The 21,786-nt window shown below is 43.4% G+C and overlaps 2 protein-coding genes across 9 annotated transcripts in view; one reads left to right on the forward strand and one right to left on the reverse strand.

The window, feature by feature from the left end:
- Nucleotides 1-231: 231 nt before the first annotated feature.
- Nucleotides 232-14,004, reverse strand: BROX (BRO1 domain and CAAX motif containing). Of its 6 annotated transcripts, none has more exons than XM_075088803.1 (14): nt 13,844-14,004; nt 12,878-13,035; nt 12,224-12,354; nt 11,327-11,433; nt 9,677-9,773; nt 8,241-8,336; nt 7,505-7,577; nt 7,015-7,120; nt 6,373-6,462; nt 5,486-5,571; nt 4,014-4,095; nt 2,819-2,969; nt 1,215-1,374; nt 232-713 (listed from the first exon to the last, which is right to left on the reverse strand). In XM_075088803.1, exons 3-14 carry the CDS (start codon nt 12,322-12,324, stop codon nt 627-629), a joined length of 1,236 nt encoding a protein of 411 aa, XP_074944904.1. In that variant the 5' UTR covers nt 12,325-12,354; nt 12,878-13,035; nt 13,844-14,004; the 3' UTR covers nt 232-626. The 6 variants fall into 6 exon arrangements, with proteins under 6 accessions (XP_074944904.1, XP_074944905.1, XP_074944907.1 ...); XM_075088804.1 differs by lacking the exon at nt 13,844-14,004 and adding an exon at nt 13,341-13,549; XM_075088806.1 differs by lacking the exons at nt 12,878-13,035; nt 13,844-14,004 and adding exons at nt 12,693-12,807; nt 13,341-13,537.
- Nucleotides 13,965-21,786, forward strand: part of AIDA (axin interactor, dorsalization associated) — a 29,805-nt gene continuing 21,983 nt past the window's right edge. For all 3 annotated transcript variants that reach the window (XM_075088809.1, XM_075088810.1, XM_075088812.1), the window contains exons 1-2: nt 13,965-14,356; nt 17,939-18,008. In XM_075088809.1, the coding sequence (XP_074944910.1) occupies nt 14,247-14,356; nt 17,939-18,008 (180 nt within the window). In that variant the 5' untranslated portion in view covers nt 13,965-14,246. The remainder of the gene's footprint in view (nt 14,357-17,938; nt 18,009-21,786) is intronic.

Raw genomic sequence — 21,786 nt, forward strand, 5'->3', positions numbered from 1 at the left:
CAAATTCTGATAGAAGAACCCTGATCTATAGAGGAAAGAACAGAAGCTAATTGTTTCAGAAGAATATAAATTGTGCCCCAGTCATGCAGAACTTAAGGTTTTCCAAGTTCTGTGAAAGTTCTGTGAAATACCATAGGGGTGTTACAAACAAAACTCAGATTCTCTTAGCTCACTGTAATTAAGTGAATCAGAACATGACAAGGGTGTTAAGCCTGAATGACAAAACTTGAATAAATATAACCATTCCTGCAAACTTTTGTTTGCAGAATTTGGCATTATATAGCATATAATTTAATGCAAAAATCCTCAAGTGTTACAATCCTGATACTTCCTTTGCTATTTGTGGGTAGACACTGAACCCACAAAAACAAACTCTCTAGAGGCACAATAGGAACATTTAAGCCCACACCTTCTATGATATTCCACTAAAACAAAAAAAAAGTCAGATTAGAAATAAACTCCTGGAAATCCACCATGTTCTCAAGCAAGATAGACAAACACTATTAAAAGTAAATTCAATTAGTCTTCTTAATTAGAGAAAGATCGTCAGAAAAAGGGAGATCAGAACTAAAGCCCCCGAGTCCAATTAATACAGTTTTAAAGTGAATTCAAAGCACTTGTGGCACTTAAGAAATCTGGCATCCACTGTCTTTTTGAGGCTTTATATCTGGTTCCTTCAGAGGTTTTACTTCTTCATCTGGTTTTGGTTTAGCCTGCGAACAAGAAGAAAAAAAAAAACCTTAAATACCACAGGTAGAAACCACTGTGCCTGCACAGTATTTATGCATGGCTAACTTTACATACTCTAACCTAAGAGTCCCCTCTCTTTTCAAGGCTGAAGGCTTTGAGTGAGCCTCAGGCAAGGGGGGGAAAGCCAAATATTCTCTATTTCAGCATCCTTAAATGAATCCTCTTCTAAAAAAGAACCTTTTCATCGCATTCACTCCTGTAACATTTCAGCATCTTATATACATTAAAGAATTTCCTCCTGTTCAGGACTTAGAAAAAAATTACTCCTAGTTTCCAGATGCTGACACTGTGGCAGAACGGTTAAGTGACTTGCCTCCTTGTGCAGCAGAAATGTGAGCTCAGGTGGTAGCCCTGTGCCTACGTCTTGCACTGAGCTGGGAGCATTACAGAAGAGCAAAAGAGTAACTCTGTATTACACACAGAATAAAGCTAATGGGAAAGAACAGTACATAAGATTATCTTACAGTGTCATCCTTTGGCCTCTTGGTGAGATCAAATGCCGCAAGTGTTTCAGGAGTCCAGTGGGTGTTCAGGGTGGGAAATTCAAAAGGAACAGGCTCTACTAAGCCATAGTTTGCTTTCAGCTCCAGCTGGGGAGCTTCCGCTGGCACTTTCTGAAAATATCTGTAATAGAACACAGCAATATATTTAAAAGACAATGCACTATCTCTGCAGGTCTGGTTTGCAATTCTAGAGAAAAACAATCTGGCTGTTTACAGTGGCAATCACTGCTGCTCTCTTCCGTTTCATTAAGGCACTGTCCAACACGCATTCTGTCAGCAAGATTCACAAAACCAAAAGCAATTCCTTCTCCGCATTCATCCACTCATACCTAGGTGGGTTTTTCCCTAGTTGATAACCAGTATTCCCACCTCTTCAATGGGAAGAGCACCTTTGTCTAAAATGACCTTCAATACCCAAACCAGAATTTAAAATACTTCCCCAGAAAGATGAAGAGGACAGTTCTTTTCCTAAACGAGTCTTAACGTGCCACAGTGCATAATAACAACAACACTACAACACCCACAAAGACTTGCTACAGCACAAAGCCTGAATGAGGGTATAAATCTACCCTTGGTGAACCAGCAAGAGCCAAAAACTGACAGATACTGACACACACTACCTTACTTCCTGCACTGCAGCAGAGCTCTGTGGCAGGCACATCTCCCAAAACAGTCACGTGTTATCTGGCTTCTCTTTCAAAGTTTGTTTCTGGGGGGACATGGATTTGCTGAAATCTCCCGTATGCTGCTGTTGTAAGCTATGACAACACTAATTGGAACCAAAGCAGAGCAGAGATTTTCTTTTCCTATTTGCAGTTCAGCTTGATGTACTTGACAATCCTTTTTGTTTAGTCAATTCCCCTATTATGCAGGTCTTTAAATATCATAAAAAGGGAAATAACAGGCCTATTATGGAACACTAAATCACAAGAGGAGGGGAGGGGAGAAAGAAATGAGCAAAAGAATCCTAAAGCCAGACTAATCTTGCTATTTTAAACTGCTTCCAAACTCCTTTTGGAAGGGGCACTGACTAGCAGAAAGCCCTATTCACAGTATTAATTATACTTAGACTGGCAATGCTCCTAGCACCCTAAGCACATTCTTCACTGAAGGCATGACTGTGTTTTGACTTCCCTGCTAGCAAAGCAGAATCAGCTACCAGTCCTCTCCATTTCCCCTCTGTCCTCTTTTGCCTACTAGACCCCAGCAGCTGGGAAGAGGGCATTAGGGTAACACCACAGCTTCTGCAGGACTTCCTCTTGTGCAAAAGGAAAAGGAACAAAGTGGCTGAGGAATGAAGGAAGAAAACTACTTCACCCCTCCAGCACGTCAGTCCAACCTACCCTGCCGAAGCGGCACAGAAAATGGAGAGGGTGGTAGCACAGACCCATAGCAAATCTGCTATGAGAAAATTAAAGAGAAATTGGCAATTCTGTAAGTTACATGCCACGGGCAAAAGGAATATAAAGAACTGGAGAGTAAAATTTACCATCCCATCTGGAAATAAAAGCAAATGAGGTATTAACAGTTCATATAGAGTACTGTACCAACCACAAATTACTTACATGAATCCATTCTCTCTCTGGCATTTTTCTAGTGTGTTCTTAATCAAACTTCCTAATTTCCTAAAGAAGAGATGTCCAGAAGGTTTGGCAGTAGTCCCGGGCCCTTTGGTTTCTCCATATTCTTTGCACAATGTTTCAGCCTTGGCAAAAACTTTGCAAGAAAAAAATGTAATTAAAAATCATTTAATCTATTAAATCATGGTTCTGATCTACAGTGCTTCAGTTTTAGGAAATACCAGAATCCATTCAAGCTTCTTGCTTCTTAGAAACAAAAATAAACTAGCTCAAAGGCAAGCTAGCTTCCAGCCAAGATTTACTGCAAAAGTAATAGGAACACGAAAAAGAAAAAAGATAGCTTTTTGGGTAGGGAAGATGGAAGAAAGCATTCTTAGTGGGGCAAAATACAACAGTAGGTTTAAGAACTGTGCCATGTAGTAGGGGAAAGAGAGTGGATATGAAGGTGCCCATGCAGAGTTGATGCCCAGAAAGAAACAACACTTAATATGGAGAAAAGAAACACTCTTCTCTGAACAGCAGGCACATGAAAAAACACAGTATTTGTTTTATTGCAAGTAAGCCAACTTAGTTTGTTCTTAATAAATTCTTTTTATTTATTTTTAAAATTACTACTGAAAGCTTCCAGTTTGATGATTTGAGCATTTTTGTACATAGTGGTAAAGTTATGCAGTGCAGGTTGTTGGGGCAGCAATAGCTTTGAAGAGATAAGGATGGGCAGAAGACCCTGAACTACTGCAAAGTTCCCTTAATCTACCTTTCAAATGAACAGAAATGAAATAAGTTACTGAAACCTGTTTAAAAACAAACAAACAAGGTCTAGATTTACTATTTAGTGTAAGACAGAGCAACCTCCAAAGCCAAAAAGGCTGCAGTAACTTAACATCCAGACCAGCAAATGTGATGACCAGACAATTGATTTTCACATTGTACTGCAGGCAGTTCAAGGACAGCCTTTAACAGGCTGAGAAGTGAAGATGACATTTTCTGCAGCACTGTTACGAAAGACAGTCTTTGTAAGATAAAAAAAGAATATACTGTCTCTATTCAAGAGTGTGCTGAATTTTCATCAGGTAAAAATAAAATCTTAAATTTATGGGAGACCAAATAAACATGATACAGCAAAATAAAACAGGCATGTGATCATCAGACCCTGTAATCCAGTCTCAATCACACTTACATTTTTCTGATTCCTGCAGAGATCTGATTGCTTCCCCACATTTATCACTTGCCAGTAAAGTCTGACCATGGTAACAGTATGCCTAATGGGAGAGGATAAAACCGTTACCAACATCACTGGGCACTTCCTGCACCAATTCCCTTCTGCTCTTCCTTATATCAGAGTTGCATCTTTTTGAAGCTGCCATTCCCTGCAGATAGCTGACAATTTGGTAATGCAAGCCAAAGCAGCATTCACCGAACAATGCAGTTCAACACAAACACCGTGAGGTAGGTATGACGGAAGCTGTATCAAGTCTAGCCAAGACTAACTCTAAGCTTCATGAAGCTTTTTCACCAAAAGCACTGGTACACAGTCTAGCTCAAACCTCTCTCACTGTATCAATGTGCAGCATTAAGTCCCATCACAGAACACGGATGAACCCCAGTCAAGTTTACAAAGCAAAGACTCTAAAAACTAGAACTACCTGAACATGCAAAAACTGAATCTGCAGCTGTCCTGGTTTCGGCTGAGATAGAATTAATGCATCCACTGGGTGGGGGGGCAGAGTGAGCAAAGGGCTGTGTGGTGTTTAGCTGCCTGCCTGGTTAAACCACAACAGCAACAAGCATCACTGAATCCAGAAGATGAGGCATTGGGCCACTTGAGATATTTTGCCATAGGCCAAATAACTTTTCCACCCCAGACGTCCCCTTCCTTCACTGTACTCTATTTCAGTGAGAATTGAATGGCCTTTTTTCTATTATCAGGAGTTGCTGAGTTTAAATACTAAATTCCATGTGTAAAGGAACAATCCCATGAACTAATGCTGACTTTGCATATCTGCCTTTAATGTCTGTTCTCACAGTACAGCAAGCGTTACCTAAATCTACCATTGCCCATATTACATAAATTTAAAAAAGTGTGCCACAGCCCTGAGCATCCTCACCTCTCAGACTTGCTAATAAGGCAGGCAGATTTTAGCTACAGGTTCAAAATATGAGAACAACAATGGTGTTAACTGTTTGGTTTGGGCCTTTTTCACAGCATGAAAGAGCCAGATTACAGGCTGTGGCAGGCTACAAGAAATAAACAGCAAACTGAGCAGCTGACGATCCCACTGTACTTGCTGTGAGATCAGTCACACAAAAATGGACAGCACTTGAAATGGTACCTAACATTACTTGACGCATTTTCGTTTAGGGCCTTCAAAAAGATGATCAGCTCTGAATTATGCCTAAAATGAGGTTGTGATGCAGATAATGGAAGACAAGTATTATGCTCAACCTGAGCACTTAATGATACGTGATCACAATAAATTCTACACTGCAGTAATTTCACTTGGCTCAACAAAAACACTTCAAATGCCACTGACACTGCACAGCCTCTCTTCACAGCAGGGAAAGAAAGTCAAGGCAATACCCAGCCCCCATTCCCTATCCAGCTTTTCAACAACATTAAAAGCCGTGTCTGATGTCAACTGAAGTACTTACATAGGCCATATAGAAACAGGTCTTCAAGTTTAAGTACTTCCTCCATTTACCTGCATAGGCTGGATCCAAACTGGATAACGTTTGATCTGTGAACACGTATGTAAAGCTATTCTTTAAGACATTTCCAAAAAGAAAAATTCCATCCATATTCAAAGACCAGAATTCTTAAACTTAGCAATAGATCTTAACTATAAAGTAGCCAGAAACAAGTGACATAAATTAATCCTGCAAAGGCACAGAGAAACTATGAGAAAAAAAGAAAAATATGCAGTTTATGGAGCTATTGTACAGTTATCCCTAGAATCTCTGAAACTGCTGTCCAGAGTCTGGAAGGCTAATTTTCCTAAGTATTTTTAGGCAGCATTTCAAAGCTTGTTCCTATTTCAATTTCAAGCAGTGACCTATAAAAGCCTGTGCATGTTACAATATTCCACCACTCCCCTATCTGCACTTTTCCCACTTGCCTCAGCAAGCCCACAGATCAGCTTACTCATATGGAAGGATGTACATAATTAATCTGCTACACACTTTATGGTCTGCATCATGATCTGCTGCCCAAAGGCAGTTGAAACACACTCCATTTACATAAAGCCATTTTGCTTGCTGCTATTACATATTCTCAAGGCATTACTCGGTCTTCTGCCTCCCCTCACTAACATTTCCTTGCATTAGCTACAGAAAAAGATTCCCACAAAAACAAAAGGCCTTGTCAAAATATACCTGTTGCAGTGATAACCGAAGCCTTAAGTGCACTAAACAGAAGCTAAATATACAAAGCATATCCACTGAGAAACAGTGTCAATACTGCAATTGGCAGGCCAGTGAAGTATGTCTGCTGGCAAGAATGTATAAACCAGGTCACTAAAGATACAAAACAAGACACTTACCAGCTTTTTGGTAGAAGTTAGCTGTTTCATAAGCAAGAGCAGCTATTAGTCCTGGATTGTGTTTCAGCTCAATAGCCCGAGCAATTGTCACTGAAAAAAAATTCCACACTGCAGTATTAAAGTTTAATTGAAAATGTCACATCAAATCAGCAGAGGCATTTAGCATTTTAAAACCCCTGCACAAGCAGAAAACAAGTATTGTGCAGTCAAGCAAACTGCAGAATAAAGACAGATTGTTTCTTGGATAGAATGATTTCAAATTAATAGAAAAGCTGAAGGAAGGTAGTCTGAACACTAGCTAGTAAACAGAAGCTGCAAATATGTTGAAGTAAAGGAACTGGGAATTTATGTTAGGCAAGCATGGTGGTGAAGAGACTATATGAAAGGAAAAAAGAAGAGGGGAGGAATGTCACACAGGAGTTCTTCCAAAGTGGCTAAATTTGTCATATCAGACTGATCTTTCGCATTTTCCTCCTATAACTGTTACTTAAGTTTCTTTAAAAGCAACCCACCCCACTAAGCCACAGCACATCGGGAGAAGAAAAAACTAGCACTGCTGCCAAGCAGACTTCACGAGACATCAAAGAAACCCACAAAGACTACCATTTCCCATCCCCAACAAACACATATATTTGAAGATACCTTCTTGAGCTTCAGCTTGGCACTGTATGATGTAAGAGTCTATAAGTCGAGCTTCTAAATCTCTTCCCTTTTCTACAGGTGTAATCAATTTTGGAATATGACTTTCCTAAGTACAAAGCAAGTCTCAAAGTTAGTTTAGGCTTAACATCACTCCTGCCAATGCAAAGCAAGTCCCTTATTCCTAAATAGATGGGACGCATTCCACATCCAATGGATGGGACTGAGTGAAGGCCCCACGACAGCTAGCTGCACTGCTGCATGTGCTGCTGGGCAGGCAGACTGATAACTCTTCCACTGCCATTGGGAAAGAGTAGCAGGGATTGAGTGGCAGCACAACCTATTAATACTTTTCTTTTCCCTGTATCATTCAGATAGTCGGAGGTATTTGTTTATTCTGTAACCTCATCAGGAAACCAAGGGCTTTTCTAAGACAAAAAGTCAAGTACTGGGATACAACTTAAAGAATGGACAGCAAAGACAGTTTTTCTACCTTCAAGTGTTTAAAAATCCCAGCTGCTATCTTCAGGCTTCTGTGAACATCTTTTGCTTCATCTTCTGTTATACTAAGAATACAGAATGAATCAATGGAATTTTAGTTAGAAGAGACCTCTAGGTGTCATTTAGTCCGACCTCCTGCTTTGGAGCAGGACTCTCGACAAAAGTAGATCAGGTCAGTTCTAGCTTTGTCTAGATTAATCTTGAATCCTTCAAGAATGGAGAGTCCTCTAACTCCCTAAGTAACCTGTCCCACTGCTGTGCTACCCGCATGGTAAAGAAGCTTCTTACAGCATCCAATCATTAAATAATCAAATAGAACTCACTTGAAAAAAAGAAATGTAAGACCTTGTAATGTCTTTCAAATAAAAGGTAGCCTCAGTGTTAAAAGCCAAAGCTTCAGAAAACTGTAGGGCTAAAAGTCAGCAGACCTGTGATTTTGAGAATCTAAGTTTTGTACCTGGACATTTAGAGCAGGACTGATGAAGGGTTTATTCACAGCTGACACTTCCTCTATACCACAGTCACACAGTACTAGTACACTTCGTTCACAGATACAAGAAGGGACTGAAATGCACTTGGACATTACACACATGAACGAAGGCCAACTGCCTCCTTGAACTCCTCCTGTCTCAGCTGGACATGCATTAAAGCAGTCAAAACTCAGAACCTCCTGAATTTTTGGTGGAATATTGCTGCAATGGAATTACAAAGAAAAGAAAAACACTTACTCTTCTTTTCCAGCGAGTCTTGATGCATATTTTGTGTACCACAGAGCTACATTAAATCCCATGGAAACCAGTTCAAACACCGCATCCTGCTGGGCACTAAAGAAAGACAGACAAAACCCCCCAGAACAAACCCCCAAACAAATTTAATGCTTTTGATTTTGTTCTGACAAGCTCTCTCTGCCGATAGTTCACATAGAAGAAGTCAACACTTCTCTCCACAAAATATTTTTCATTTAGTCAACAATTTCCAAGTCAGAACCTCCTACTTGCTGAACTGCTGAAAAGTTTTTTACTTATTTTTACTTATTCCCTTGAAGAGCTCATAATTATAATTTCCCACATTCAGATGCCTACCCTTCCCATTTGGGAACTTTTATTTTAAAACAGTAACTTGAGATTTGTTTAGCTTTGGGTGTGGCTGACATTTTTCCTTTTTTTTTTTTTTTTTTTTTTTTTTCCCCCAAATTGCACATTTTGTGGAAAGCCTTGCTCTGGAGTGTCTACTTTAAAGTTGTAGCTGCTAAGTTAATAAGTCAAGAGTCTATTACGTCTCCCTCAAGTGAATGTTACTGCAAGTATTTATGTAACTGCAGTCAAACGGCACGTGCAAACAACATGAAATTTCAGAAGTCTTTGAAAAGAGCGAACTTTCAATCACAAGCTCAGTATAGCTTAGGAAGTAGTCATCTTTAAAAAGAATGGTGTGGGAGTGGGAAGAATAATGTTGGCACAAGAACAAGTGTGCGTGACTATGAGAAAATCAGAAGAGAGTCCTAATCAACAGACTGGCTTCCAAGGGGAATAAAAGCTTTGAGGAAGTTGAGCACTTCTAGATAAAGCTTGACAAATTTGTAAGCATGGTTATACAACAAAATTATCTACAATAGCAAGAGACAACTGAATAATCCAGAAGGTTAGAGATCTATATTTCTACGTAAAACAGAAGCTTGGTTTGTTTGTATTACGAGTACTCGTACTAGGAGCTTCAGAGGACAAGAACAAAATCAGATCTTCAGCAACATTTGTACTTCAAAAAAGTCAGAAGATAATGGTCAGCCAAAAGCGCTAAATGAAAAACATCTAAACTGTAATAATCTATGTTATCATATTCAATTCACCAATATTCTCAAGGTTCTTCTTTGAATGCTCTAGCCAACTGCAGATATAGTTTGTAGATCAACTAAGACCCAATGGATCCTTGTACCATTATCAACCATTATCATGCCCTTACTTAAAGGCAAGGCATGCTTCAGATCACGTAATACAGTGCAGCAATTATCAAAAACACAAAGCAACAAGTTTTTGGAAACTACTTTGTGTTCAACATTTTGCTACACTTTCAAGTTTTCCTTCGCACCTGTGCTGGCACACGTGCATATACATAACAGACCAGAAGAAAACAGCTGCACACCCTGTAATCATGAAAGTATACATACGTTGGAACATGTCCTTGTAATGTGTCTGTCCACTTGAAATTCTGAATATACCTCAACTTGCACTCTTGGGAAGAGTCATCCAGTGAAAGGATGAAACCTACAGAATAAAAAAAGGTACCGACAGGAAATCTCAAAGTAAGAAACAGAAACGAGTAATGAAGGAATAGGGATCAATGAGAATACGAATATAGATAAAGGAATGTTTCTTGCTGTACCACTCAAAACCCCGTGTTACTTCCTGAGGCTTTTATTCCTCAATATCTTGAGAACAAGATGTGGAAAAAAACAAACTGACTGCTACAAGGAACTCCTTGCCCAGCAGGTTACCAATGCAACTCTGTGAGCCTTGATTGCTCAAGGAAAACCTTGCAGATGTCTGCGTGTGCTGTATAGTGACTAGCTGGGAGTTGGACTGACCCAGGTATGGGACAGCCAGGGCTGCTTGAGGTGAGTGAGTGACTGTCCCTGTCACCGTAGTGGCAATGGGAAATTCCAGGAAAAGCTGCCTGGTCAACAGGGAATGGGAAAAGGGTTTGTAAGCATAGACTCACCTAGTCATCATCTCTTTTGTCTCCAGGGCTACAGGAAATTGGTTCATGTCCAGCAGCCCAGAAAACAGTAGTCAGTGGGATGAAGCTCATGCTACAAGATGTTCAAATACTAGCATATGCAGGCCCAAGGAATTTTTCAGGGAGGAATAAGATGGGCCTTGGTCTGATCATGTCTTTACAAACTTCAAGAAGTCAATACTTGTAACAGCAGATACTGGGGCTACAACTCTAGGTGCTGTCACATGTTTTGAAAGACAGAAAATACTAGTTCCTTTCACATGCAGAAGATGTTATTGACCAAGCATGATGCCTTCCTGAAGAAACTCTCCAAAACTTGTCTGCCGCACCATGGACTGTTACCATACCTTTATCTAGAATGTCACATTAGCTTACACCCTCCCAGGGACCGAAGGAACTATGCCAACCTGAGCTGCTTCACTTCCCACAGACTGAAATATCACAGTTTCCATGAATCAGCTGGTTCCTGAAAACTCAGTCCTCACAAACTGGTCTGAGCACCTGACTGCTAAGAGAGGGTTATCAAAATATTGGCAGGAAGAAGGTTTCAAGGGAATGCCTCATCACAGGTGATCATCTACTGAATTTGTAGATACTATGCGAACGAGCACCTATATATACACCTAAGACAAGCAGCAGCAGAAGTGTAAGCTTGCAACAAGTCTATTATCTAGCATTAGATAAACCAGAAGTCTACACCAAAGAGCAACTCCTATCAACTAATTATTAGGCTCAATTTATACTTAAGGAGCAATTCACCACAATCTAAGAAACAAACAAACATTTTCTCCTCCAGCAGGAAGCAGGATGAAGACAGGACTGCCAACACTTACTATTGGCAGGGTCACAAAGAACACTGAAACTGGTAGAAAGGGCCAAGCAAGTACCCATGACGGGTATCAAGCACAGAATCCATGAAGATACTCTCCTTCCTGAGAAGTGCAAAGCTTCTTCACAGATTAGCACAATACACCTTCTGAGAATCAATATTCTCATTCATTGATTCAATATCATCCAATTGAGTCATTAAAACTCATATACCTCTCGATGTATTAGCAGTATTGCTAATAAATGTTCCTACCTTGCAAGAGTGAGAAGTACAAGTCAGTTGCATCCTTCATCATTTCTGGATTACAGCTCGGGTCTGTAAACAGCTCCAATAGTCGTGCTCGAGATAACCTCAAATCACTGTATGAAGGGCAAAACAAAAAAGAAAAAACAAACCTAAGAAATTCTACCCAAAAACGTACTATTAAGAAAGTACCCACCCCTGTTATACCACTACCCTTTTCACTTAGAAAGTGAAGCTAAGCATTCAATTTAGCTATCTGAAGGCAAAGAAAGGTACTTTATGAGGAAGATGTCAATAAATACAGAAAAATCTTCCTTCCTCCTCTGGACACATACAGTTGGGTCTTTAGTTTAAAGTACAATCCAATTTGGTGAGACAGCAATGGATAATGAGTACTCGTTATCAATCCATTGTTCTAACACAAACTAAAATAACTGTGACTTTATCTACCGAGAGGTTGGGTGCAGGCAGAAGAAAGAAAAGTAACAAGCAGGAACATACTTCAACATTAGAACAGGATGAGCATATGAAGAATAAGAATAGACCTGCAAAATAAGCCGAGATCTCTTTTCACCATCTTCCTATCTACAGTAGAACATTCATGCCTTTTTCACTTATGGAAATTAAGTAATCTTTTGCTGAAGAATGCACAGTCATCAGAAAGACAATGAAACGTTTAGTCTTTTGCTTCTGCATTACTATAAAGGGCCTTGCTATATGCTCAGAGACTTCAGAACTGGATAATTCATTCTTTGTAATTAAATGTTCAGTGTTATCAGTGTCTTATTGTCTCCCAGCCTACATGTTTCTAGTCATCTTCAGTACAGAAACTGAAGACTAACTATTACTTTTAAGGGTGTCCTCAACTGTGGGAGACAGAATGAATTTAACCAGAAGTGCACTTACTTGCAGACCTTTGTTGCAGCTGGAGTGGTAGCTACCCCATAAAAATTGAATGAAACAGGAGCTGTAGCCTTCAAAGGGTTGCGATGAAACCAGTGGGTCATTTTCTTTCTGTAGTGTTGTTTATGTCAAACCTAAGGTGGGGAAAAAAATGAAAGGTGTAGAAACAGGTACAGCTAAGGTACTATATATGTCATGCTCACAAAAACATATTCCAAATGTAAACAATTAGGAAAGAAATTAATTTGTAAAGTTGCATACATAATTACAGAGAAAAAAAATATTTTTTTCCCATTTGAAACAGTAAGCTTTCATAGACATTGTCTTCATTGTCCATGTGCTCACTTTGAGAATTTCACTCTGTTGAAATACATTTTCTGAGGCAACTATTTTAAGTTGGGCAAAACACTGTAACCTCCTTTGTTCCATATTACTGTATACTTTCTTATTCAAAAAAAACCGCAACTGTTACCTGCTGCATAAGGCTGAATATTTCCCATGTCATTTACAGGTATATCTCAGTTGATTGAGGTTGTTATAGTGTATCAGGTGAACATATTAACAGCTTTCATTGTGGCAGCACCAATCTAGATGAAAGCGTGATTAAACAGTAACCCTTGCTGAAAGCACAGATGTATTCACATACATGCAACAGACCTGGAAATTTGGTAGAGTACAGCTAAGACAGATGATCTTTTTTCTTCTGCTTCAATTTCAGAGAGCATATATAGCGTAAGCATTCCAAGGAGATGTTTTTACAAGCTTTCAACAGCAGCAGATGAAATGCAATGGGCACAAGCCGGAACGAGGGATGGCTGTACCAGATAAAACGAAAAACCTCTTCACCGTGAGGACAGTCAAACCGAGGAACAAGCTGCCCACGCAGCTGGCTCCGAGCAGGACGCTGGACTGGAAACCTCCCAAGGCCTCCTCCAGCCCCCACCGCCTCATGACCCTCATGTTTGAACCCGTAAGTTCATCGTCATAAAAAACTTCGCAGCTTTGCTGAAAAAGGAAAAAAAAAGGAGCTCTGCCAAGCACCGACCCCCTGCCCCCGTCCTGACCGAGCAGGTCGTCGCTCGGCTGTCATGACAGCACCTATCGCGACACCTTCACCCACCTGCGCAGCAGCACGGCCTGCGCAGAGGAGAGGCGCTGCCAGAGGACTCCGTCGCAGCCGAGGCAGGCGGCAGCCTGACAGGCGCTCAGCAGGCCATCTGCCCTCCCCGAACCCGGCCTCCACCCGCCGCACCCGACAGCGCGCGGCGCGCCCTGTCACGATAGGGGCCCGCCGCCGCTTCCGCCCGGCCACGCCCCGCCTTACCCATCCGCCGCCGCAGGCAGCGCCAGCGGAGAGCCGATATCATCGTCCCCCACGGTACGGTGGGCTGACCGCATCGATCCCGCCGGTTACCCCTTCCTCGCCGCCGCCAGCTCCGCGGCTGGGGTCTCCCCCCACACCCCGGGACACTATGGCCAGGCCTCCGCAGCCCTTCCCCGGCCCCCCCCGGTAGGGAGCCCTCAGCACCACAAACAGAGACGAGAAGGGAATGGCGGCCCGCGACCCAGCGGCGACACCATCCCTCCCAGACGGGAGACCCGCCCCAGGGCGCCGCTGCGTACCTGGCGAAGAGGCCTCCCGCGGCGGCGCGGCCGGCAGCAGAGCGGAGGGACGCGCGGAGCGGAGCAGTGGCCGCCCGGTGGGGAGGGTGGGCTCCTTCAGAGGCCACGTGACCGCCGCCATGACACGTACCGGGGCGGAAGTGGTGGCTCCTCCCCTCATCACCGCCACGGTAGCGATGGCGCAGGCGGGCGCGGCTGGCGCAGCCTACCTCGCTGGGCGGCGCTGGCGGGAGGCGCCGGCTGCGTTTGGTTGTCGTGGTGGCTGGGCTGGGCCGGGCCGCGCTTAGCTTGGCTAGGCTAGGCTGGGCTGGGCTGGGCCGGCGGCGGACGCGGGGCTGGCGGGAGCGGCTGCCCGGCGCGGTGCCCCGGCCCGGGGTGAGCATGGTGCCCTAGTGCTGGGGCTATGTCGGAGGCGGCCCGGAGCCTCCTGCAGCGCTGGGGCGCCAGCTTCAGGAAAGGCACCGACTTCGACTCCTGGGGGCAGCTGGTGGAGGCGATCGACGAGTACCAGATGTGAGTACGGAGGCGAGTGGTTCCCGCCGGTCCCCGGCACGGCCCCGGAGCCCCCGGCCAAGGGTGCCTGGGAGGCCGGGGATAGCGGCTGCCGGGCGGGGCGGGGCAGGGGGGAGCCCCACCGGGCCTAGGCCGCGGCCCCCCTCGCCCCTCAGGCCCCGCCGGCCGGTCCCCTGAGGCGGGCGTGGGGGTGCACCCGAGGCCGGTGACGGAGGGAGGCGGGAGGCGGCCCGTCCCTTTGCCGGGCGGCAGCCGGCTGGCTGGCGTGGGGCTGCAGGGCCCCCTGGGCGTGGGCCGGTGGGTGGTGGAGCCCCACGGCGGGGTGTATCGGCGGCCCGGGGTACCCCCATCCCATCGCCTTGTCCCCCCCCGGGGCACCGTGCTTGTGGGGCAGGGGGAGCCGGCTGAGGCAAACGGGCTGCTGAAGCTTCGGTCTGACCCAAAAAACTAGCCCATCAGGGTGGAAAGTGGTCCATCACATGCTTGTGTTTTGCCCCTGATGAAACCGGTGTGGGAAAGCGGGAACCCGATGGTGGGAGGGCACCGGCTGGTGCAGCCCCCCCCCCAGGTTGGGTTGCACTGGATGGGACAGCACCATCGTCCGTGAATCCCTTCATATCAAACAAGTATTGGCGCTGTATCCTTAGAAACACACCTGGTAGCTTTAATCAAATGTTCTCCTCTAGTACTCGATTTGCCATGAAGATGAAAGCTCTTTCCCTGTGGTCTGAGTACTGCAGGTCAGGTTTCTTATGGTGAATTCTCTAGAACTCCAGAGGGTTTGCACTTATTCCCTAAGAGAAGGTCAGCTGAAGAGATGCTCTCTGAGAGATCTTATAGTGTTATTGAGGACTGTTCAAGTTATGGACTATAACCATGCTGGCTACCAGTTCAGTTGGTGTTTGGAGTAGCTAGATTGCTGGCCGGGTATGGCATAGTCATGAGATGCTATAATCTCATCATTTCATTCACTCACCAGACAGGATGATGCAAGTTCAGTTATTTGCGGTTTGCTGATGGTCTTTAGAGCAGGGCAAGCTGTTACTACAAGCCTTGGCACAGGGACGAAAAGAAGTTATCTTCTAGATTTGTATCTCAGAAGAGGAAAAAAAAATAATTGGAAAGTAAAAGAAGATATTTTTAATAACTGCCCTTACGTGGACATCCATGAGGAGTCCAGTGGGATCCTAAGGCTTCAAACCATCTTGGCAGTTTCATTTAACGACCTTTCTTCTGAATGAAAAGTCTTCAGGCTTCTCATTCTGAGCTTGCTTCATTGAGAAGTAAGGTCACTAAACTTTTGCAGGCAGTCCAGTTTGAGAGTTGAAATATAACTTGTGTTCCCTCCCTCCCAGCATCACTTGCGCCTGATGAGAACTGAGGCGATCACTGCGCCCTTGCTTTATTCTGATTTTGGAGCAGTGTGATATCTTTGTAAGGAAGCTCCTCCTGGGAGGCAGTATTGTAAGCTGCTCTTGCAAGCCTTATTAGTGAGTACCTACTCAATAGAGTAGTCATCAGTTGATGAACTCTGTGGTTCCAGGAGGGAGAAGGAAGGGGAGAGAAGATCAAAGGGTTACCAGGAGATATTTCCTAGGGAGGAGTAGAACTTGCAGTGTGTGTATCTGTTGCTTGTAGATATAGCAGGTAAGTTAATACAATTTCAGTCTATAGGGTAGAAGCTGCAAGTAAGACGCAGAGGGAAAGATGCCTACCTGAAGCTTTGGAGAGGCATAACAGCATGGCTTTATGCTGTTGCCTTCTTAAATGGCAACCTGAGAGGGGATGAACAAGTGCGTTGCTGCGGTTGGCCAGGTGCTGCTAATGTTGGCAAGGTCTACATTGATCAGCTGGGGAGGAGCAGGTTACAGTGAGCTTGCTGACACTGAGAAAGGTCTTCTCGGATCTAAGCTAGTTCATTCCACGGATTTAATGGCTGCTGACGTAAAACACAATCGTTCGCCTCCCGTGTCTAAGGGACCTACATCTGCTCAGGTCTTTGTTACTCCTGGAAGTGCAGGAGGCTTGGTGTGAAGATCGACCCTTGTTCATATAGGTGCTTACTCGTGCAAGAGCCCTCCGAGCCGTCAGCAGTGCCTTCCCTGTTGATGTGCCCGTCTGTGGGACTTGCTCTGATCCAACTTTGAACACACGTCAAGTGAGATGCCAGATACGTTTATTTGGATTAGAGTGTTCTTTTTTGTATTAGTGACAAATGGAAAGAGGGTTGTGTTACTGATGCTTGTGGAAATGATAATACTGTCTGTTGTGGGTGGCATGTTGCTTCTATGGTGATGTTTTCTTAAATTGTTACTTTTAAATGCCCTTTCTATATGTCCCTTGTGTCGTATCAGCAGGGTGGTAGGGAAGTAGTATATTTTTGTGTTCAAGCATGTTTGTTTTTTGTGTGTCTCAGCCACCATCTTCCCCCCTTTGAGGGGGAAGAACTCCACTGAGTTGTGCAGTTGCCCTGTCCTGTTTGCTGGTGTTTTCACTGGGACTAGTTAAAAACTTAGAGTGGCCTCAATCCTTGTGTCTTTTTAATAGAGCTTATTTTTAGGAAAAGCAAAGAAATAATTCAGTTCTGATTTTCTGTTTCTGACACAGGCTTTGATGGTAATCTGTTTTGGTGTCTGCATCTTGGGATATTTATTTTAAACCCGCCCCAAAACCAGGCTGAATCCCTTTAACAATGCAGACTCGTGAAGTTCCAGGCGGAAGTGTATTGCCATGTCCTGAGTCCTGCTGCTGTCCCTGGGCTTCCCCTCAACCCCCTGCTCCCCTCCCCCTCTGCTTTTTAAAAAAATAATTATTTACAGGGAATAGCAACAATTGCCCAGAGCTTTTGCTTGTTTAATGTTCTCCTTCCTCCCTGGACGGAAACTGTAACTCTTCCGTAGCTTCCTTCTCTAGCTTCCTTTCGCTTTCTCGAGCTGTTTGCTTACTGCTACTTTCCAAACCCCTTGGTACTCCTCTCTCCGTGGTGACATGGGGTGGGGTCTGTGCTCTGCATGTGATGCTGACAGGCGCAAATGTGAGCTGATACACCCCGGCAGCCTGGGCCAAGCTGCCCTGCGCCTGGCTTCCAGCGCTAGCAGCGCGTATGGCCATCGCCCAGGGTGCCTGCACCTCCTGGCAATCTGACTGGCCTCAAAGACTCCCTGTGAAATGCATGTGGTCTTGTACAACAGTGGGTCTTTGCAGGGGGTATAGTTTGTTACTATAAAGTAAGGGGATGGGGAGGGGGAAAAGGTCAGTGCTTATAAAAGGGGCTGTTGGCTAGAAGGACCTTCTTACCTGTTCTACTTTCATGATACATTATATATGTAGTCTTTCCTGCCTAATGTAGTTGCATACTTTGTCCATCTTTGGGTTTTTTTTGAAGTATGGCCTACCATGGTTATAGAAATCTTTGTCTTTAAAAAAACCAAACAAACCCAAAAACCCAAACCAAGAACTAACTACAACTATTTGGAGCAGCAGTCTGTGGACCTCTTGGCTGACAGGTTTTCTGAAGACTGGTGGGTGTATGTGTTACTGTGCTGTGTTCCCACTCTACAATTTTCTTCCCCCCCGCTCCAGATTAGCAAGGCATCTGCAAAAAGAGGCGCAGTCTCAGCACAACAACTCAGAATTCACGGAAGATCAAAAGGTGCGTATTGCTGTTTGCTCAGTCAAGGAGCTTGACTTCTAGATGTTGATGTGTGCTATGGTTCTTTGTATCTCACAGATTAATGAGACCTTTTCCCTCCCTTGATATACACAAACAGAAACAGAGCCCAGCGTGGCTAAAACTGTTGCTGTCATTGAATGTGACAGATGCTCTGCTGTGTAATATCGAATGTCATGCATACTAGCCAGAGTCCTTCGTAACCTGGGTGTTTCTTTTTCTGGGTGACCTTTTGATAACTTGCTTATACAACTTTAGCGCAATTTATGTTGTGATGTCTGAATACAAAATGTCTTGAACTGCAGACATCAAGGGTGTGTGAGGAGGACGTTAGCTTAACATGTAACACCTGACAGGGAAGGCTCCTGGCAGAATATTCCCCACTAGTCTTTTAGAATGTTGTTTGTTTATAATCTTTCAAATATTGAGATGACTTTACTCCTTCCTCCCTCCCCTCAGTTGAAAAGGCTGTTTCTTGTCTCAGCATCACATTAATGCAATTCTGTGACAGGATTTAAGACAAAAATGCTAGCTGAAGTTTCACACACTGAAGCATTTTCAGCAAAACAAAAGCCGTTGAGATATGAGGCCTTGCTAAATTTTCATGTCTTGTTTAAAGGCATGTTTTTCCTTAGGAATACTAAATTAGAGACCCCGTGTATTTCTAGATTTCCAAGTCATAAGATCACTTGTTTGAGCAATGGCGTTGCCTGAAGATTGCCATTTCCTAGCCCAGAATATCACCTGTGGTAACAGGGTGCCAGAGTAATGGGATCTGTGTTTGGAAATGATGGTCCTGAAAAGAGGTCCTGACTACAGAAATTGGAGGTGAACTTGATGTATTTAAAGAAACTCATTACAAAGAACTACACCTTTACATAGTCTGACAGTGGTTTGTAACTGTTTCCTTGACATGTACCCGTAAAAAGAAGAGCAAAGAGCCGATCTTCCATGTTCTGCTTACCTTCTACAAAGAAGATAAGGTTTATGATGATCTTAAACAGAGTCATAATCTTGGAGGAAGGATTGGGTCCACCTTCATGACCTGAAAGCTTGGGAGCCTTGTTAATATTGGACAGCTGTTTACTCTTTGATGGTTCCTGCACTCTATCCCTTGCTGGTAGCTTTCTCCATCATTCTTGGCTATGGTCATCTTTGCTGCATGTTTCCCCTCTGTGGATACTTTTGAAAATATGGTTATTTCATGAAGGCGAAGCTGTTAATCTCACTTCTGGAGGCATCATCTCCTGCGAGTATGGGAACCAGAACCACAAAGGGCTTTGCTTCCAGATGTTCCCTGAATCTTGTGGAAAGGACCTTGGGCCAGATTATGGAAGTGAGTGAGGTCAGCCATGAGGGAAGGCCTGGGGGGCTCAGGAAGCAGAGAAAACTGACCTCAGATGTTAGACGTGCAACTGCAATCATGTCTTAAGGCAACAGCCTGCTGAAAAGAAAAAATAAGGAGTGGGTGTTTTGAATCCTCAAAGGGAGATACCTGTTTCTCAAAGTAATATAACTTATAAAAGAGGTTGACATTTTTATTGCTTTTTGGTTTTTTGGCAGATCAGTAAGGGGCTGATGCACTGAAACTTTGATCAAATGGTGGTGCCTGTTTCATCAGCCACATGCACAGCCAAATTCACCAACGTTTTTTTGAGAGAACATTCCCTGTCCCTCCTCTACCGTGAGGAATGCTAGTCACAACAAAAATGAGTCTTGCTATTGCTTTGAAAGAAGCACTTAAAACTCTGTACAGCAAAATCTCTTAGTCTGATGTTATGCTTCTTGCTGTTCTGGCCTTCCCTATTTCTGCAGGACCTTGGCCAGTATAATCTAGTGATCATTCATGATCCATTACTGTCGTCGCTAGTATCATTCAGTTGGTGTGCAGGAATAGAATTCAGCACACTTCTGGGTTTTCAAGCAGTTTGGTTAAATAGAAGTGTGCCTTCTCCCTCACCACCCTTCAAAAAAATCTACATACCAAAACAGCTACTTTTGCTCAACTAAGTTCCTGCCAATGCATCCACCAACATGCTATTTCCTCCTAGTTCTGGGAAGTCTCTTTCCCTAATAGCTTGTGTTTCTGAGGTTCTGTATGTCATATAAGAGCTGCCTCTTTATTTTTCTGACTGTAGAACAGTGTGTAAACTTGTGGGTTTGTTATCTGATATTACCAGCCAAGGCTGTGCACAGAATTTCGTAGATTGGAGAAGGCAAAGCTATGAAGCTAATTATGATTTCCAGTTGCTTGATCTACCCTCACTCTAGTCTTTGTGTAGATTTGCAGTTAGCTGTTTTCCAAAGGATCATACATACTGCTGAGAATTACTACGGGGCTGTCATTGTTTCTTTCTTAACATACTCTGTGGGAAGGATGGATTTCGGCAGTGATTCTTCTGTACCAAGGGGAAACTGCTAGCTTTACAGCTACAGGGAAAGGACAAGGTTAGGTTGAAATCCTCAGTCCCCTCTGTCTGTATAAACTTTTACCATGTTTGGGTTTATTCCATGCATCACAGGTGGTGTTACAGTGCAGATATGGCCACACCATAACTGATGGTGTGTTACTTGCTAATGTAATCATACAATCTGTTAATCTAACAACACTTGACAGATACCACCAATTTCTTTCCTAGGTGTACTGTGAGCCAGTTAGCATTTATCTTGTAATAAACGTATTGTTTATGGTAAGAATTCAGACTTTTGAATATTCATATCTTGCCATTTTGCTATTGATCTAAAGGGTGTGTTTTGAAACACTGTATGCTAGTTCCCTTGATAGAGCAGACTAGTCTCTGGAACTTGCTGTTCATTCCTGGATTTTCAGCTTCTAGAGGGTTGTTGTCTTGTACCTACTGCTCGACATAATTCTGCAGTTACAGTCCTTAGGGACGGCTCTGTCTTGACTTGGATAATTGACAGTGCCGGAATCTTCATTAATGTTTGTGTATTTTGTTGAAGAATTTCTCTGCAGTTGAATGCTGTTAACAACAAATCACTGTCTTTAAATCTAGTCACCCTACAAAAGCTTTAAGGAGGCTGTGCAACAGTTTCTTCACCTAGAAGCTGTGTGTATGGAATATTAACAGGTACAGTTGCTGGTGGATTTACCTCGGTCTTAACATCTGCATCCTGCTTTTCTTTATTTTACCTTCATTCTCTAAATGTCTCATCTTCATTCATGATGAACCACTGTGTTTTGCTACATGAATTGTTCCGTTAGGTTTGGCCATGGTTGTCAGCTTGCCTCCAGCTACACTTACTCTCACCCAGTTCTCTATGCAATAAATTTGACCTTTAAAGCCCTCTTCTAACCACAGTCGTTGCTTCTTGTGTAATTGTTTTTGTGTTAGGCTGAGTTTTCAGCTGTAGTAGAAAATTGTGCTTTTTTTTTTTTTAATGCAATGGTGACTTGCTGAAATAAGAACACTGTTGAACAGTCTTAGCATGATTCATTAAACTACTGGTCTCCTAACAGCCTAGACCTCTCTTTAAAGCCAAATGCTGCTCTGGCTCTGTATTTATGCAAACATCTTTGACTGCATTACAGTTAGCACAGTCATTACTCACACAACTGCGCTGAAGAAGCCTTGACTACGAGATCAACTGACTTTTTCCCTTTCTAATCACGAGTTTACATAAAACTGAATCTTAACTGTTTTAAACTAGCAAAGTTAATTATGGCTTCAGTCTTTCTGATGAGATGCAGAATGTTTTCCCTGCTGCAAAAATGAGCCTTTGCATGGGATAGTTGCAG

Source organism: Phalacrocorax aristotelis, chromosome 3 (assembly GCF_949628215.1).
Source record: "Phalacrocorax aristotelis chromosome 3, bGulAri2.1, whole genome shotgun sequence".
Taxonomy (NCBI): Eukaryota; Metazoa; Chordata; class Aves; order Suliformes; family Phalacrocoracidae; genus Phalacrocorax; species Phalacrocorax aristotelis.

Bases quoted from the DNA above. Each gene is read 5' to 3' on its own strand.
- BROX (XM_075088803.1), bottom strand. From the start codon at position 12,324: ATGACCCACTGGTTTCATCGCAACCCTTTGAAGGCTACAGCTCCTGTT. The intron at 6,463-7,014 runs GTATCTTCAAAT...ATTTTTTTTCAG, and splicing joins CCAAGCTGAAGCTCAAGAAG to TGACAATTGCTCGGGCTATT. The intron at 1,375-2,818 runs GTAAGTAATTTG...GTTCTATTACAG, and splicing joins CAGAGAGAGAATGGATTCAT to ATATTTTCAGAAAGTGCCAG.